The 17,418-nt window shown below is 41.5% G+C and overlaps 1 protein-coding gene across 1 annotated transcript; it reads right to left on the minus strand.

Moving 5' to 3' along the window:
• Positions 1–264: 264 nt before the first annotated feature.
• Positions 265–16,768, minus strand: Asns (asparagine synthetase (glutamine-hydrolyzing)). The gene is made up of 12 exons (XM_042695984.1): positions 16,656–16,768; positions 13,556–13,827; positions 8,210–8,447; positions 6,220–6,405; positions 5,938–6,039; positions 5,009–5,136; positions 3,975–4,101; positions 3,224–3,330; positions 2,726–2,826; positions 1,381–1,462; positions 1,136–1,291; positions 265–642 (listed from the first exon to the last, which is right to left on the minus strand). The coding sequence occupies exons 2-12, from the start codon at positions 13,802–13,804 to the stop codon at positions 433–435; spliced, it is 1,686 nt and encodes a 561-aa protein (XP_042551918.1). The 5' UTR covers positions 13,805–13,827; positions 16,656–16,768; the 3' UTR covers positions 265–432.
• Positions 16,769–17,418: the final 650 nt, after the last annotated feature.

A 17,418-nucleotide genomic window follows, 5' to 3' on the forward strand; every position in this document is an offset into this window, starting at 1 on the left:
CAAGGACAAACACATCCAGAGTCATCTGTTGGGAAGTCAGCAGAAGAAAGACAGGAAGTCATGGAAGGACCAAACGGAGATGGGTGAGGCAAGGCCTGGGAGAAGACCATGTGTGAGTGGCCATGTGTACAGCTGAGGCCCAGCTGTTTTCCAAAGCAACTCTGCAAGGTGAGTACTGTGAATGCATATAAATATTCCCCTTGGCTTAGCTCATAATCCTCGTGATTGTGACAATACAGAAAGAAAAAAAAAGCTCACTCTATGTAATTACCTAGGATGATGAGACTGTATTAATATAAACAATTAGAGCAAAATTTTAGGTGTAGTATTTTTATTCTTCTCCCTGCCCAAGTGATTGAGCCTCCTTGTCCTGTTTTTGTCCCCCCGTTGCCAAAAGGAGCATTTCCTTCTGCCCAATTGCTCAGAGAGCACTTAAGCTTTGGCATCTGACTTGTAATGGGTCAGAGTTCGGGCGGAAGGATCCGTAGCATTGATCCACTTGGGCATCCAGTAATGGGTCAGCCAATCAGCCCGGCCTGGATAGTGGCGTTCAAAGATCTGACGGTAGTAATAGCCTTCTTTAGTCTTTGGAGTATTGAAGGGAAACTTCTGGGCAGCTGCTGCCATCATTGTATCATCAACCTATAAAAATAAGAGCAGAACAAACCAATGTTCTATTTGATGTAGTATTTGATCTGGTACCACAAATCAAAATGAAGTAAGAAAAGCATGACAATAAATTATACAAGACCCCTTGAGTCCTCTAACACCTAGAAAATGCTACCATAACAATATGCATAGCTACAGGAATTTAAATACTCATGCACTTATTTGTAGTATTTGGGGTGTTTAATTAGTTTATACCTTAAATATCTGTCATTTGGCAGGTACCCTAAAACTGTGCTAAATCGTCAGTGATGATTAGTATTTCTCTCCTTTCTCTCTCTTGATTCTAGATACTAATTTATAATCCTTGGTGCTACTTAACTCATATAATTCTTTTAAAAAAGATGGTTTATGGGGACTGTGGGTCTCTCCTTTTACCACAAAGCATTCAAACTAAATACAAAATGAGTAACTGAGATTGCAGCTCTATCCTGCTCTGTAAGATATAATGATTGTAAACACATAATACCTCGTGCTCAATGTAATCCTGTAAAATCTTGAACCAGGAGTTCTTGACTGAGGTTATTCCATCACTGAATGCTTCCTTTGGTCGCCAGAGAATCTCTTTAGGTAGCAGGTTGGAGTCCTCAAACGTCTCTCTCAAGAGATGTTTCTCAATCCCATTCTGGCGTGAAAACAAACAGAGCACCAATAAAAGTCACTAATAGAACCTGAATGCAATGGGCAGTTTTTATCTGGAATTGATTTACCTACTTTGGGAATTCTCATTTCCGGTGGTAAAGACAAGTAATAAGAAGAAAATCGATGATCCAGAAATGGGACTCTTAGTTCAAGGCTGAAAGGGAAAATAAAAGATCTAAATCAAAATGAACACTTATTTAGCATCTGTCAGGTTAGGTGATGGAATAGACCTTCCTGTAATCAACCAAACTGAGCAATGTCAACATTAGTCATTTTATAACTCCCAGTAATGACTGCCCCCAGAAATCTTCAAAGTAAATCTATCACCTTGAGAATGAAACTGCCCATTTAAGACTAGTCCCCCCTTTGTTTTTTCCCTGAACACTTATTTAAATGTGAACCTCAGAAAACAGAAAAGCTAAGAATCATGAGTAAACTAGTCATTTAGAATGCACCCTGCAGGGAGCTGGTTGTTGACATCTCTAATCCTTAGCTATTCAGAAGGCTGAGATCTGAGGATCAAAGTTCAAAGCCATCTTGGACAGGAAAGTCCATTTGACTTTTAACCCCACCAGAAAGCCAGAACTAGAGCTGTGTCTCAAGTGGTAGAATACTAGCCTTGAGAAAAAAAAGCTCAGGTACAAAGCCCAGACCCTGAGGTTAAGCTTTAGGACTGACACACACAAAAAGAAGAATGCATGGGTAACACATTTAACAAGAAATGTACTCACTACCTTACTTTTGTAACTATAACCCTCTGTACATCACCTTGACAATACCTTACTTATGTAACTGTAACCCTCTGTACATCACCTTGACAATAAAATTAAAAAAGAAAAAAAAAGAATGTACCTTGCCTAGAACAGTGTAAAGAGTAAGCATTTTCAGTTTATAAGTACAATGAAATGGCAGCATTTTCAGTTCAAAAGTACAGGGATCTTTTGTTTTCTTTTTCTACGATGGCTTTTTGTGTGTGTGTGTGCCAGTCCCGGGGCTCGAACTCAAGGCCTGGGCATTCTACCACTTGAGCCACAGCTCCATTTTGACCTTTGCTTTTCTTAAGGACTTAAAAATAGCAGCAACAGCCTTCTCTGGGTGACTCAGATGTGGTAGAATGCCATAATACTTTAAAGATAAAAAATCTATCTGAAATAACCTAAGAAAGCATTTTCCCATTACCATGCAATACTTAGACCATGGCTAAGAGCCAAGCTTTATTTTCTCTCTATAATGTCATCCTCTGCAACATATAGCCAATTGAAAAGAAAAATAACCTGGGTTACTCATGTTCTCATTTTTGGTTTGGTACTGGATAGGATACATGTGTTTTTGCTTGTGCTGGTCTTGACTGTGTATGACTATCTCCACCTTCTGAGTAGCTTAAAAAATAAAACCGTATGTGAAGATATGGACCTACCCATGGGCAGCAGTAGTTCGGTCTGCACGGAGAACGTCAAACAAATAGAGTTCTTTTAGAAGCCTCTCGCTCTCCTCCTCAGCCTTCTCAGGAGAAGGAGCCTATTTTACAAACAAAAAGCTAATCAACAGCTTTGCTTCTGGCACATAAAACGGCTTTCATTTCTCTTTACATATTTTCTAGTACAGAAGACAGCCAAGATAGAAAGCTCAACAAGGTTAGGAGTAGATGACTGGACAGAGGCAGGCAATGCATTATAAAACAGGTATCCCCCCCTTCTCAAATTGTTAGTGTGAGAACAAATAAAAGGGCAGCCTTGGGAAGCAGCCATCATATCAGAAGGACTAAGAAACAAAAAGATGATTATCATGCTTAACTGAAGAATGGATACAAACTCACAAGCTAATCACAAGACATAGAAAGGACAGACGTAGAAAACAGTAATTCAGACTTCTCTTTATCTAGCATGAATATCCACTCCCTTTTCAAAGTGCTTACCTTATGGAAATATATGTAGCCCTGTGTAAGTTCATCTGACCCTTCTCCAGAGAAGACCACCACAGTATCTGTGTTCTTCCGAATGTACTTGGAAATCAAATACATACCTTAAATATAAGAGACATTAATTACTGCTAATGTCAACATAATATAACCCTCCATCTAAATAGAAGTGCCTTTTATTCACATTTCAGAAAGAGCCATTTTATTCCCACATTGCCACATTAAAACTTACATCAACAGTTTCCAAAATAACAACCTTAATCCTTAACAAGCCATGTACGTGTGCATGTGTTTGTATTTATGTTCATGTACTTAGTCAAAAGTTACAGTAATAGTCCAGAAACCATTCCACAATTTTGTGCAGTTTTCAAAACTCTAATGTTTTTTAGCCTAACACTGTATTGAACAATGATTCAATTACTTGAAAACCAGGCCTTGCACACTGGCCTCCATCACCAAAGGAGTTTTAGCAGTGTTAGGATTCTCATTGTTAGGATTCTGTTGTTAAGGCTTGCTCTGCAGTGTGATGTGGGAGGCGGTGGGATCTAGGAAGTAATGCCTAGTGGGACCTTAGAAGACAAGAAGGTGTAGCTTCTTGAGACTGAATTGCTATGAAACAGCCCTTCTATTCTTTTGCTTCTGCGTTTACTATGTGGTCTCTCCCTCTTGAGTGTGCTCTTGGATGCCAACCACCTCCCATAAAGTATTTTCAGCATGAAAACTCCTTGAACATCCAAAAATACCTTACCTACAGATGCTCGAATTGTTGTAATGTCATAAGTTTCCAAGGAAAATATGACTTCATCCAAGGCCTGAATGCCTTCCTCGGAGTTAAAGAGGACTTCATGATGCTCACTTCCAATATGATTTGCCACCTAATTATACAAAAAACAATCCATATGCTTATTATCTAAATAAGTGACACAAGTTAGTAGCTCACACAGAATTAAGAATTAAACAAGAGCAAAAAAAACAAACAAGATAAAACAGAGGAAATAATTACCCAACAACCACAGTAAGAAGAAACAACTCCGGACCACAACCTTGCTATGTACCCCATGGTGGCTACCCTCTCTGTTCCTACTTAACCACAAAAAGCCAATCTCCCATCAGCTCTTTCCATTCCGAGACTACAACCTATAAGTCAAGAAGCTCCCAATTAGTGTCCCACCCTCCCTATTTTAGCTAACCTTCCTCATCTCTCCCCAGTCCAACAAGTTCCCACTAAAACATAGAATGTTTCTTTTGGGCTCTCTTGAAACACTCAGTTCTTCATTCAGGATGCTATTCCCACATGGACTGGTTCTCCTCTTGTGCTTTGACTATATTGGGTTCTTCTAGCAACCATCAACTTGCATTGCTCTTTCGTCATTTCTTACCCAGCCTAAGTTCTAGAGCTAGAACTAGATCTATGCACTGAATATGTATACAAGGTCTGCTCAGTCTACCATTCTAAACACAGTGCTCTAAAGAACAAAAACCAATTACAGTTCATATTCAAAAAGTACTTAACTATATGCTAGGTATGCTACATATTTTCTATGAATTCTCTGTTTATATCAAAACTACTCCATCCTATACATCATTACTCCCCATAAAGAAACAAGGATATGCACAGTAGAACCAGGATTTAAACCAGCCATCAGGCTCCAAAACCTACAAGTTCTAATATTCAGAAGGACAGAACTGTTATCCATGTCTTTGTGAGGACAGTATAGCTCTAGTAGACAAAAGTATCCAGAACACAGTAGATAAACTGAACAGGAACTTTCAGCGCCTTACCTTCCTAGCAGCCAGTAAGTCAGGACTGTCTTCCATGCCAATAGCAAATGTCTGGAGAGGATACTGTATTTGGGTCTCTTTTAGTTGCTTCAGTAAGGTGGCAGCCACCAAGCTGGAGTCCAAGCCCCCTACAGACAAGAGAGCAAGTGCACAGGTTATATGTCTTCATTAGACCAGAAGAGAAATGATTCACATCCCCATTACACTCTTAACACATCAGATCTTCCAGCTTATAAGCTGAAATCAATTTTTAATATGATAAAATATATTCTTACTGGAAGCTACAATAAAAGTTACTCTATTGGTTTAAAAAAAACAAATGGGAGGGGAAAACAGGAAAGTATGAAGGAAGGGACTTATTACTACATCAATCTCATCATCAGTATATAGGGTTCTAAAGAATGTGTACTAACTAGCTTTTACACTGTGGGTGAAGTGTCTTTTCTATCAAAGTAGTGTGCTTCCTGTTAATCTTGTGAGAATTGATCTTCTAAAAAGTTCTTGCTTTGGCCGGCCAACTTGGTCCTTGTTAATTACATTTTAGTTATATCCTTTTCCTGCCACACTTTAATTAAGCCAGTCTGCTCAGCCTGCTGGGTTAGGGCTAAAATTGTGTTTGCTTGCCAGAGTTTGGGCTGGTGAGTTTTACTTCTGCAGAAGTAAACCTTGCCTTGCCCAGTTCCTTTCAAGTTGATGTCCTTACTCCTATGTGACTCCCCATGTCCCAAACTATTTTTATCAACACTAATAAAGCTATTAGCTTAAGCTGCAGTATTACTCTGGGTATGACATATAACTTTGAAAAACTTGGACATTCTATAATAAAGGAAAGGTTTAATCATGTGATAAATTACTGAATCAAAACCTCAGTGATAGCTACAAATCATTTCATCTAATCATGTCCTAAATTTTTTTTTAACTGATCTCACCTGATAAAAGGCAACCAATCCTCCTGTCTGTCATCAAACGCTTCTTAATAGCATTGTTAAAAAGGATCCGCAGGTTGTTCTTCACAGTCTCTAACTCAAAACCTACAAGCATGACAAATAAAACCAGACAAGCTCAGGTTGAATTCGTTATTGAAATGAGGTACTCAATCACCCATATCCATGATGGCCATCACCCAAGAGTGGAGTCTGCAAAATCCAATGCGTCCTCATCAAATCAAATAGGAAACAGGTCTCACCATGGGACAGGTGGGCACTTCTTACCTGGGAAGAGTTTTTCCACACTGTCATAGATGACATGTGAAGGTTCGTCTCTACAGTGGTGATATTTAACCATTTCTACAGATGCAACTTTGCCATTTGGCTTTAAATCCAAAACTTCATAGTGTCCCGGAGGAAAAGGGTCCACTTTTAAAAAGGGAGTTGTGGAATGCTTCAAGGTAACAAGACCTACAAATTAAAAAAAAAAAAACTTTATTCAAGTAAGATAGAACCTCACAGTAACTTTCATGATTAGTTAATATCCTCTACATGTCCATCTTCCTCTTTTAATACAAATGCATGTCTATATTGTAAACAAATTAAGAGGGGAAAAAATTCCCAAAGCTGTCCCATCTACTTTCTAGAGAGATAAAAATGATGGCATGGAAATAAACAGCACAAAGGCATAACTGAAAACAACTGGAAAATGATTCTTGATGTATTTGAGGTTATTTGTAGATGTGGTCTGAGGTCCAGACTTTACTTTCTGCCATGTGCGGTAGTTAACAGCACCATTTTTTGAAAAGACTGTCTCTCACCTAGTGGACTGTCCTGTCAGCTTTATTAAAATCTCTAGTGCTCAAATCCTTTTCCCTACTTGAAATTTCTGATCGATAAAGTCTATTCTCTATAATAAAGTAAATACAAAAAAGAAAAGACGTATCTATGAAGAGATTAATTTAAATGCTAATTTTATGATATCCGGGCAATCATTTCTTTTTCATCACTGAAGTCTGGCAAATTCTTTAACCAGCAAAATGATCCACCACAAGGTACTCCTAATTTAAGATATTTAATAGTTGTTTCACACCATGTATGAATTAATCTGTATGATTTAAATTTTCCCAGGAACTTTAGAAATAACCAACCTAACAACTATTATGATCTTTGACACAGAAGTCAATGTTTCATTGTAAATAATAACAGCCTAGCTTCACTCATTATGATTAATCCCAGTAATTTGCATGGCATTTAAATAAAAGACTACGGACCCAGATGTTCACTCTATCTGTCAGATGAAGTACATTACACACCCCTGGCCAGGGCTAAGGGTAATTAAAAGGTTTATGATAAGTAACATAATCAGATTTTTAAAAAAGATTTAAAATGGAAAACTATAACTGTAGATGATAGCATTCGGTTTGGAAAAGGGAACTGTTAAAAGTATAGACAAGAACAATCAAGCAACTTCAGAGAGTAAATTGAAGATGAGATTATAGTTCTGTATCGTGTGACCATGATTAGGTCTCTAGGAGACACGTCAAAGGAGACAAGAGACTCAGTGGAAGTGGGAGTTTACTTTTCCTTTGTGATCCCTTTGCCAGATTTGTCTAATAGTACTTCAGGTAACTCGTAGGTAATACTAGCTAGCTCTTAGCTATTCGATCACACTAGAAATACCTAAAAACAGACCAGCTGTTTATCTATTATACCCATACTGTAACTAGTTAGTGACCTAGGACCCTTTCACTGATCTCATTAGACTTTCTAAGCCAATACTAAATCTGAATACTGAAAAAGATTTAAGGAATGGCAAAGAGACCAAAATGTGGGATATTATTGGTATCGAGGTAAAAGATAAAAGATGGTGTCTTTGTCACATTTATTGTCAAAACACAACTAAGAATGTGTTTACCAGTTTCTCTGTCACTGATAAAATAAGCTGAGATAAACAACTTGAAAGGAGGAAATTATTTATTATCTTTTAAAGTTTTAAAATTTCAGCCCATGGTAACTTGGCCCTACTATTCTTAGGCCTGAAGCAAGGAATTATATCAGGGCAGAAGAATATGGCCACAGAAACCTGTTCAGCTAATGGTGTTCAGGAAGCAAAGAGAATTAAGAAGAAAGGGCCAAGCTCCCAATATTCTTTGAAGACCAGAAAAATCTTCAACTTCCCAAGTCTCTAGTAGAATTTTGGATTGCCCACACTTTTCAAAACACACAAAAAAAGAAAGGCAATAATAAACACTCAGAAGAATTCTACCATTACCTTTAGCTTCTGAACAAACAGCCAGAAATCCATCTTCTGTCATGGCTTTAAATAAAGGTCTGACTCCATAGGTATCTCTGCCCAGGAACACTTTCTTATTTGTGATGTCCAGCAAAATGAATGCAAACACCCCATCCAACAGACCAACTGTTTGCTCAATTCCTCCTTTGTTATACAGATGAAGGATTATCTCACCATCCACATTGGTCTGGTACTCAAATCCAAAATGTTGTTGTAACTTATGGAAAAAGAACAAAATGACAATATTAGGATGCTGTGCTTTTACTAATATTTTTATGGCCAAGTCCATCCAGTATGTGTTCTATAAATCATTTTATGATATCATCAAAGCATGGTTTGTGAGGCTGGGAAGGTGGCTTAGTGATAGAGCGCTTGTCTTGCATGCCTGAGGCCCTGAGTTCAATTCCTGAGCACCACATAAGCAAAAAGAAAAAAGCCAGAAGTGGCACTGTGGCTCAAGTGGTAGAGCGCTAGCCTTGAGCTAAAGAGCTGAGGGACAGAGCCCAGGCCCAGAGTTCAGGCCCAAAATAAAAAAAACAAAAACAAAAACATGGATTGTTTTAATTTACAAGTTCTGTACAATAAGGCTGATTCCTTATATTTTCAATTTAGTGACAATTTAAAAATGCTGATGAATAGGTTACAGTGACCACTGTTCATGTACTGTGAGACAATAAGAGATGGAAATGAATAGTATCCATATATTATGTACATAATGCACATATGTTTACATAGTCATCCCATGTTCCGCAGGGGTACTGATTCCAGGATGCTCCATAGACAGCAAAACCTGCAAGTACCCAAATACCTTACTACAAAATGTACAGTACTTAACCTTTGATCTGCATACATCCTCCTGCACAGTTTAAATAATCTCTAGATTTATAATACCTCATTCAACATGTTTTATAAACAATCATATTATGTAGGGAATTATGACATTTACAAATCGGTAACATGTTCAATGTCATAATTTTTCCTAAATATTTTACACGCATATTTGGTTAGACACATGGATGCAAAACCTGCTGATAGGAAGGACTGACTGTATATTACATTTAAGTGAAAAAAACAGTATGCCTAGTTGTCATGGCACCAAAACATGTCTGAGGAAACTGTCAACTTTTGGTTGAGGAACATGGTATCAATGAGGTTCTTCCAGTTCAGCCTCAGTGCCCTGCCTAAGAAAATAAAGAACACAAGGACAAGTGTATTTGGCACTGATCTTCAACAGATTAGTGATTCCATCCCAATAATAGAGCATGGCTCAAAACCAAACTGCTGGTCTCTATGAGTAGATTACAACATCCAGTCCCACCTCTACTCCAACTCCACTGTGGTTCTGCTCACTGATGAAACAATCACTCTACAGCCTTATCAGACAACAGACCCCAAAGAAAACAGCAGAGATGATCAGGTCTCACACGCAAAGTAAGTTCTTCCCAATTCCAAAGCTCTTCACTACCACTAGCACACTGTTGAGATTGAAAAATCCTCCTGTTCCTTTTTTTGTATTTTTACTCATATAGTTAGAGACAGAAGAGGTTAATAAAAAAGATAGAAATCTTAAAACCTATTTTTTAAATTTCAAAAAGTGAATAAATTTGTACAAGTGACCTGTAAATCGTCATTACAATACAGCTCATACCAGAATGTGTGAATCCTCTGAAAGCACTCAAAGAAGTGACCAGAACTGGCTTTAGCAGCCTCTACAGTAACTGGCTGGTCACTCCTCCTGGCTCTGAGACATAGCAGGATGATTCTTTTACTAACACCTTCCACTGATTCCCTCTGGGTTGAAGGTCTGAAGAATAAATGACCTGAAGTATTTAATAGAAACAAAAACCAGTTTCCCAAATCTACCTCCCCTTCTTTCAATTCCTTCCCTTTGGCACAAACTCTGCAGACAATTAATTCAGAGTAGAGCAGTCCTGTTGGTTAACAATTCACACGTGACAATTCCTTCTTTCCTGAAGTTACACTCCCAATGCCAACCCTTAGGTAAAAGCCTCATATTCACCACTCCCCTCGCCTTTATTCCACCTCTCTCCACTCTTAGACCCCTCGGGCAGCAGAAAAGCCTGTGAGACTATCTCCAATTAATGAGCAAAATACCCTACTGTATGCATGGCTCAAATAGAGCCCCAAACAAAAACAAAACTAAAACAAGCAAAAGTAAAGGTAAAAGCCTGAGGCAGTGACCAGTTGCTGCTTGTTTCTGTATAGCAAAGCAACCCATGGTGGTAATCCAAACACCTGGTTGATTGTGTGCCTTTATAAGACCTGCAAATCCTTAGCTCGGGGCTCTCCTCCTAGGGGTTCTCCTCCTAGGCTTCACTGTGTCAGAGTGGAGGATGAGGCCCGAGCTGCAGCCCATTTAAATAAAACAGCTGTAGAGTCTGACTCTCAGTAGTCTTCTAGCGGGGGTCCTGCGACCTTGGCATAACACCTTGAGTTCAATCCCCAGTACACACACACACACATACACACACAATACTTGAGCTTTAACACACACACACACACATACACACACACACAGAGTAGAGCTTTAAAGCTATGTTTCTGGAAATACTTTCTTTTTTGGGGGGGTCGTGGGGCCTGAACTCTGGGCCTGGGTGCTGTCCCTCAGCTCTTCAGCTCAAGGCCAACGCTCTACCACTTGAGCCACAGTGCCACTTCCGACTTTTTTCTTTATGTGGTGTTGAGGAATCGAACCCAGGGCCTCAGGCATGCAAGACAAGCGCTCTACCACTGAGCCATGTTCCCAGCCCCTCTGGAAATACTTTCTACAAACCTAAAATATATCCTATTCCTTAGATGGGTTTCTAGCTGCCCAAGTGGCATAAACTCAGATGCTTGGCACACTATACAAGTTCTTTGTAAATATAACGTATTTGGCTCACCTAGACATTATTATATAATATTTAAGTTTTTTAACTTTTTAACTAGGCAAGTAATAATGTCTTTCTAGTAAAAAAAAAAAAAAAAAAGTATATCCTATTTCATTTAAGAGAAAATCCAGGCTAACATCACCCTGGTACAACCTAGTGTTCTCATAGACATGATATTGATTTGATTTAGACCTGCAATATAAGAGGCCCTTAACAAAAATCTGCCTCACCGCAAAGGAAGAAAACACAAATTTTAAGAAAAAAAAAGTGAAACAACAACAACTATTCTTTTAGACACTTGGTAGATGGTATTATGCAGCCTTTGGCTTTAAAATAGCATTAAAGCTTCTATAAGAATGTCCTTTTTGTTGTCTTGAGGCAGGATCTTACTTACAGCCTAGACTGAAATCAAACCTACAATCCTCAGGGCTCAGGGCTACAAACCTCAGCCTCAGGGATGGGGTTACAGGTATATACCTGTATCCTTAATCTCAGAAGAAACCTTGCTTACATATTTGGAAGGATAGTGTCATAGTATCTGCAACACATTGCCAAATAATTCACATGAAAAAGTATATGTGTGTGTTGTCGAAAAGATGAAGCAAGTATTAATAATTACTTAATTTTTGCTTTTTTTGGACATTTGAAATTTTTTCAAAAACCGTAAGTTAGGAAGGATGTTAACAAACAAAAAATAACTTTTAGATTATAAATTGTAACTGTTACAAAACAAAACCAAATAACCCTGAACTAGAAGACATGTCTCAAATTTGTCCTCCAAGGACCAGAATTTCCATCTACTCACCCACTCTCAGCCAAAAAATAAGTTTCATTTGATTAGAAAGTTGTCCCAACTTTAATGCTGCTGAATGTCTTAATGTACTTCACTCTAACTACCATTCTACCCTTTGTGGAGTGTGCCATTAGTCAATATCTGTGTATTATAAACATTCCGTTAAAAACAATCATCTGGGGCTGGGAATGTGGCTTAGTGGTGGAGTGCTTGCCTAGCATGCATGAAGCCCTGGGTTCGATTCCTCTGTACCACACAGGCAGAAAAAGCTGGAAGTGGTTCTGTGGCTCATGTAGTAGAACTCTAGCCTTGAGCAAAAGAAGCTCAGGGGTAGCACCTAGGCCCTGAGTTTAAGCCCCATGACTGGCAAAAAAAAAAAAAAAGTTTTAAAAAAATCATCTGCCAACTACTTAATTCCATGCTTGCAAAACATCCTCAATTGTTGCTGCCCTTAGAAAAATATTCCAATTTTTGACCATGACTAGCAAGTCCTGTTAGATGGTCCTACCCATCTGCTCTTTCCGTCTGCAAATCCCAGAGCTGTTTCCTGCCACAGAGCTTCTACCCATCTGGCTGCCCTCTGCATGAAATGCTCTTCCCAGCCTTGCCAGGTGCCCTTTGCCCATCATATCACTTCTCAGTCTCGCCAGGTGGCCTCTGTCCATTAGATTTCAGTTCAAGTGCCACTTCTTCAGAACCATTTCTCTGATCTCTGTTCCTGAAAGTGCATCTTCAAATTCATCAGTTTAATATGTGTTCTAAAAGAAAGCCTAAGATAGCATGGTTGTTGTCTGTTCCCTAATACAATATGTTCCATTAGAATTGAGTCCCAAGTCTTTTCTTTACCACTGCAAGTCAAGTGCCTTCCACAGAGCCAGGCACCACCTTGAAAAAAAAAATCTATGAGTCAAAATCAAAATAGAAAAGAAGGAAGGGAGGGAGGGGCAGAGAGGGAGGGAGGTAGGGAAAGAAGGAGAGAGAGAGGGAGGAAAGGACCTTTGTTGAGCAATGGTAGTTCATACTCATAATCCTAGCTATTTAGGAAGATGAGGCTGGAAGGAACACAGTTCAAGAACAGCCCAACCAGAAAAAGTTAAAGACACTTCTTAATAAGAGCGGATGAAATGGAACACACCTGCTATCCTAGCAATGATGGGAAGCTAGGCAGACTGTGTCTGATTACTCACCTGGGCAGGTAGCAAGACCCCCCTCCTCTTCCCCCACAATCTCAAAAATAACCAGCAGAGGGCTGGGAAGGTGGCTCAGTGGTAGAGTGCTTGCCTCACATGCATGAGGCCCTGGGTTCGATTCCTCAGCACCACATAAACCGAAAAAGCTAGAAGTGGCACTGTGGCTCAAGTGGTAGAATGCTAGCCTTGAGCTGAAGAGGTCAGGGACAGTGCCCAGGCCTAGGGTTCAAGCCTCACGACCAACCAAAAAAAACCCACAAGAACCAGCAGAAAACTGGGCTGGAGGCATGGCTCAGCATTTAGAGTGCCTGCCTGAAAAGCTTCAGAACTAGAGTTCAAACCCCAGTAATAATAATTTTTTTTCAATTACACAAAATGTGAAATACTATTTTAGCCAACTGGCTCTGAGGTTTAATCCCATGAAGGCATCTTCTGGTTTCATCTTGCTTACCCTTCTGTGGTTGTAGATTTCACCATTGTAACAGAGCCACAAAAAGGGATACTTCCTCAATCGAATTGGCTGCATTCCAAACAGAGGGTCAACTACCGCCAACCGGTGGAATCCAAAGCAGCAGTTGGTGTAACCATTGACATTCTCAAAACGAAATGCATCCGGACCCCTGTGTGCAATCCTCATAGCACTCAGACACTGCACAGAAAGGCAGTCATCGCTGCCAAAGAGGGCCCAAATGCCACACATGGTACAACACAGTTAGGAGCTCTCTGTGGAGAGAAAAGCAGACCAATCAAATAGTCAGTATCCAATCTTTTATTCCAGAAACCTGTATAAACCACTTCAAACATTGGCACATAAACCATGTTATCTCTAGCAGTTTTCCACTAGGTTGGCAGACACACACTGGTGGAAAATGACTTAATTTACTCCCCACTATTCAAATAAGACAGATGACCTTTACTCCAGCCAAATACAGCAGCTTAGCAGTACAAGCCTGCATCTCTCTCACCTTATAGTTTGGTTGTCAGCTAGTAGCACTCCGTAGCCTATCACTTCATCCTACATTCGTTCACTCCCAGGACACACACAGGGCAAGCTAGTTCTACTCTAGCCCCATCTTATTCTAGCCCCCAAATCTCAAAAACTCCTCAAAGATCTAGATAATGCTCCAGATTTGGACAGTGTCCTCTTAGGTCTCCTTGACAATTAAATGCCCTCTATCTGTAGTAAGTGTAGGTAGAAGATGGAGGATAAAATAGCAGATCATACATACTGCTCACTGTAATGTTAAGACATGCAGCTTTTAATAAGCACTTCATAACTTCTAGCTTTCAGTGACCTAGACAAATGTGACTAAAGAACTAGATAGAATTAGGTATCTGATATCAGATACCCTCACAAACGAAATACTTCAACAGAAGATACAAAATATTCATATCAAAACATCCTAAGTGACAAAAATGTTCTCAAATATTTCTGCTTCAAAGCTGCATTGGTTATAAGAATTTACACAGCAATATGGGGGAAAAGTAGGGTGGGAAAAGTATAAAAAAGAAGAAAACAAAACACATTACACACCCCTGTAAGCCAGAAAGCAAATAATCCTTACAAATGTCAACTGAATTCTCAATTTCAAATCATCAACCGTGGAAGAAAATCATGTTTAATTTGGAAACTGCCAGCTCAAAAGTTATTTTAACAAAATATCTCTAACTTAAAAAATTAACTACTTCTGTATTGGTTCAAAATGTGTGTCTGCTGCAAATGCCTAGATAATTTGGGATAAACATCCTAAAGGAGAAATATATGCATCGAAAGACAGAGAGAAACAGAGAGAGAACAACATTACATTCATCACTTTGAGCATCCTTCAATTTCATTTGTATCATAACGATCAAAGCTTTCAGTTACCTGTTTAGAAAGACCAGATCAAAGTAACAAAAAAAGTAGTTTTGACTCAAGCCAATTTGAAAATGAAATAATCACAGGTCCGTTGTGGTCTCTCATGCAGTCGGTCAAGTAGCCTAGAAGATTTACTTGAGGAAAATTCACTGAAGTAACTACTAATTCAATGATGTACCTACTAATCCACCTTTGACTCAATGCCAATTAAAAAGTGGGTTTAGAAAGTGCTTTGAAAATTAGGTGTGGCCATCAGGGACCATTTGCTGATGTCATCTTAATGCTAAATGAATTCCAGTTTTACTGAAGGGGAAAAAATAAATGTTTATGAAGCACACATTTTTCCAGCAGGAAGAAGCAAATCAAAACTATAATGTCACTTTTACTGGATTCGTCTCCTAAGAGGGGAAAAGGTCCCACTTTGATGCTGTCTGTCCGGTGTTGTCTGTTCCCAGTAATTTTCCATTCCTTCAGCCTAAACTTCTACAGCAGTGCTGTCCAATAGGAACAAAAGCCATGGATGTAAATTTAAGTATGCCAATAGCCCCATTAAATATTTAAAAATATAAGATTAATTGTAAACCTAGGGTGTGATTTCAACAATGTAATCAATAGTCAAAAAGTACTGATGAGCTGCTTTACAAATCATCAATATCTGGTGTATTTCTGGCATCTCCACCTAAGGCTCAACTTACTTACGTAATGACATGTGGCTTGCAGCAGCTACTCAATTGGACAGCAACATTTCAAGGCACCACCGGGTTAAACTTCACCATATCCCATTTTTAAGATCTCAGTAACCAACCAGTGGATGGGCTCAAGACCTACTTCACTATTCATTATTCTAACAGCAATGGCATCATTCAAGGGACACGGAACTAACAATGCTTCCAATTAGTCAACCAGGGCCGCGGGCAGTGGGGAAGAAAATACTACTGTAGGCCAGGAGCTGGAAAAGACAACCTTGAGCTGGAAAAGACAAGCTTGTCCCTTTATTCATTTACAACAGTAACATTAACCGAAATCGGCCCGGTGGGTAACCAGCAGGACAAGGCGTGTTAATGGTTTCGCGCTGCTTGGCTCTGGCGGCGGTCTCCGATCTTTGGGCAGGGCGTGCTCCGGAGCGCCGGGTCTCCGTCCAGGCTGGCAGGGGACCGACGCGCGTGGGGAGGGGCCGAGCGGGCAGGAGAGCGAGGCAAAGGCACCGGGAATGGGATCCGGAAGCGATCCAAGCCCAGCCGGCCTCTCCCAGAACCAGAACCAAGCCACCCACGGGGCCGGGCCACACCAGCCGGGACGCCGGCCACGTGTGCGTCCCACACAGGCCGCAGCCGGGGCCCGAGGCTGCTGACACCTCCCGCGCTTCCCCATCACCGCGGGAGACAGCAGGACGGACCACGTTCGCGGTCTCCGGGGCCGGCCAGGGCCCCGCGGCCGCGGCTCACTCACTTCCCGCCGGCTGGAGGCAGCGCGGAAGTCACCCTGTGTTTATTCTGGCCCCGGCGCTCCCAGGTGCGCGACCCTCTCCGGGGGCCCGCCACGCCCTAGAGACGCGCAGAGCCGCAGCATCCGCCCGGCGCCCGGGACGACCCCGACGCGGGACGGGCCGGGAAAGGCACACCGCCCGCCGCCCCCCGCCCCTCCCCGGGGCGCGACCGCTGGCCGCGGCGCTGGGCGGAGGGGCCCGGCTTACCTGGGCCGGAAACAGTCGGGCGAGCACGCGGAGCGGAAGGCGAGGCGGCGGAGTGGGAGCGCGGGGAGACGGCCTCCGCTCCTTATATGCGCCGGTCTCCTGTAACGCGGGCGAGGAGTTTCATCATGTCGGTGGGGGGGACCAACCAGAGCGCGCCGGGGCGGGGCCCGGGCGGGCGGGCGCGAGGGGCGGGGAGAGGCTGACGCCGGCCCGGAGGCGGGGGATGGAGGGATGGGGAAGCCCGGGAGCCTCTGGGCTGCGGGAGCGGGTCGGCTTAAAGAGTAACCCGGGCTCCACCCGCGAGCCCGCGGGCGGTGAGAGACCAATACCCGCTCCCGGACGAGGTCAATGAAGCAGCCCGGAGAACAGAGGAGGGTGCTGGGAGAGCGTGGCGGGGGCTCAGTGGCTGGGTGCCTAGGACCCCATAAAATGATGCTTACCGAAACAAACCTCAGGAACGGGAAACAGGTTTTGCTTGATTATTCTGCTCGAGGTCTAGGCGTTTTATTTTCCTTTTCTCCTTCCCTTCTTTGGGTTATTCTCGCCAGTCTCTTCTGGATTGTTATGTCTGTACCCTTTGTCTTGCAGGTAAGCTTCTCTGATTTGAGGAGGGGAAGCGCAGAAATGGTAGGATGTAAGGCGAACCAACTCACCCACTAGACACTACAGCTTGGAGAGGGGAAGGGGACTCAGGAGGGGGAAACCCTGGGAGAGAAGGAGGGGGTGGGGGATACTGTTCAAAAGGAAATGTACTTATTGTTCG

This window comes from Dipodomys spectabilis, unplaced genomic scaffold (genome assembly GCF_019054845.1).
Source record: "Dipodomys spectabilis isolate Male_0828 unplaced genomic scaffold, ASM1905484v1 ptg000197l, whole genome shotgun sequence".
Classification (NCBI taxonomy): Eukaryota; Metazoa; Chordata; class Mammalia; order Rodentia; family Heteromyidae; genus Dipodomys; species Dipodomys spectabilis.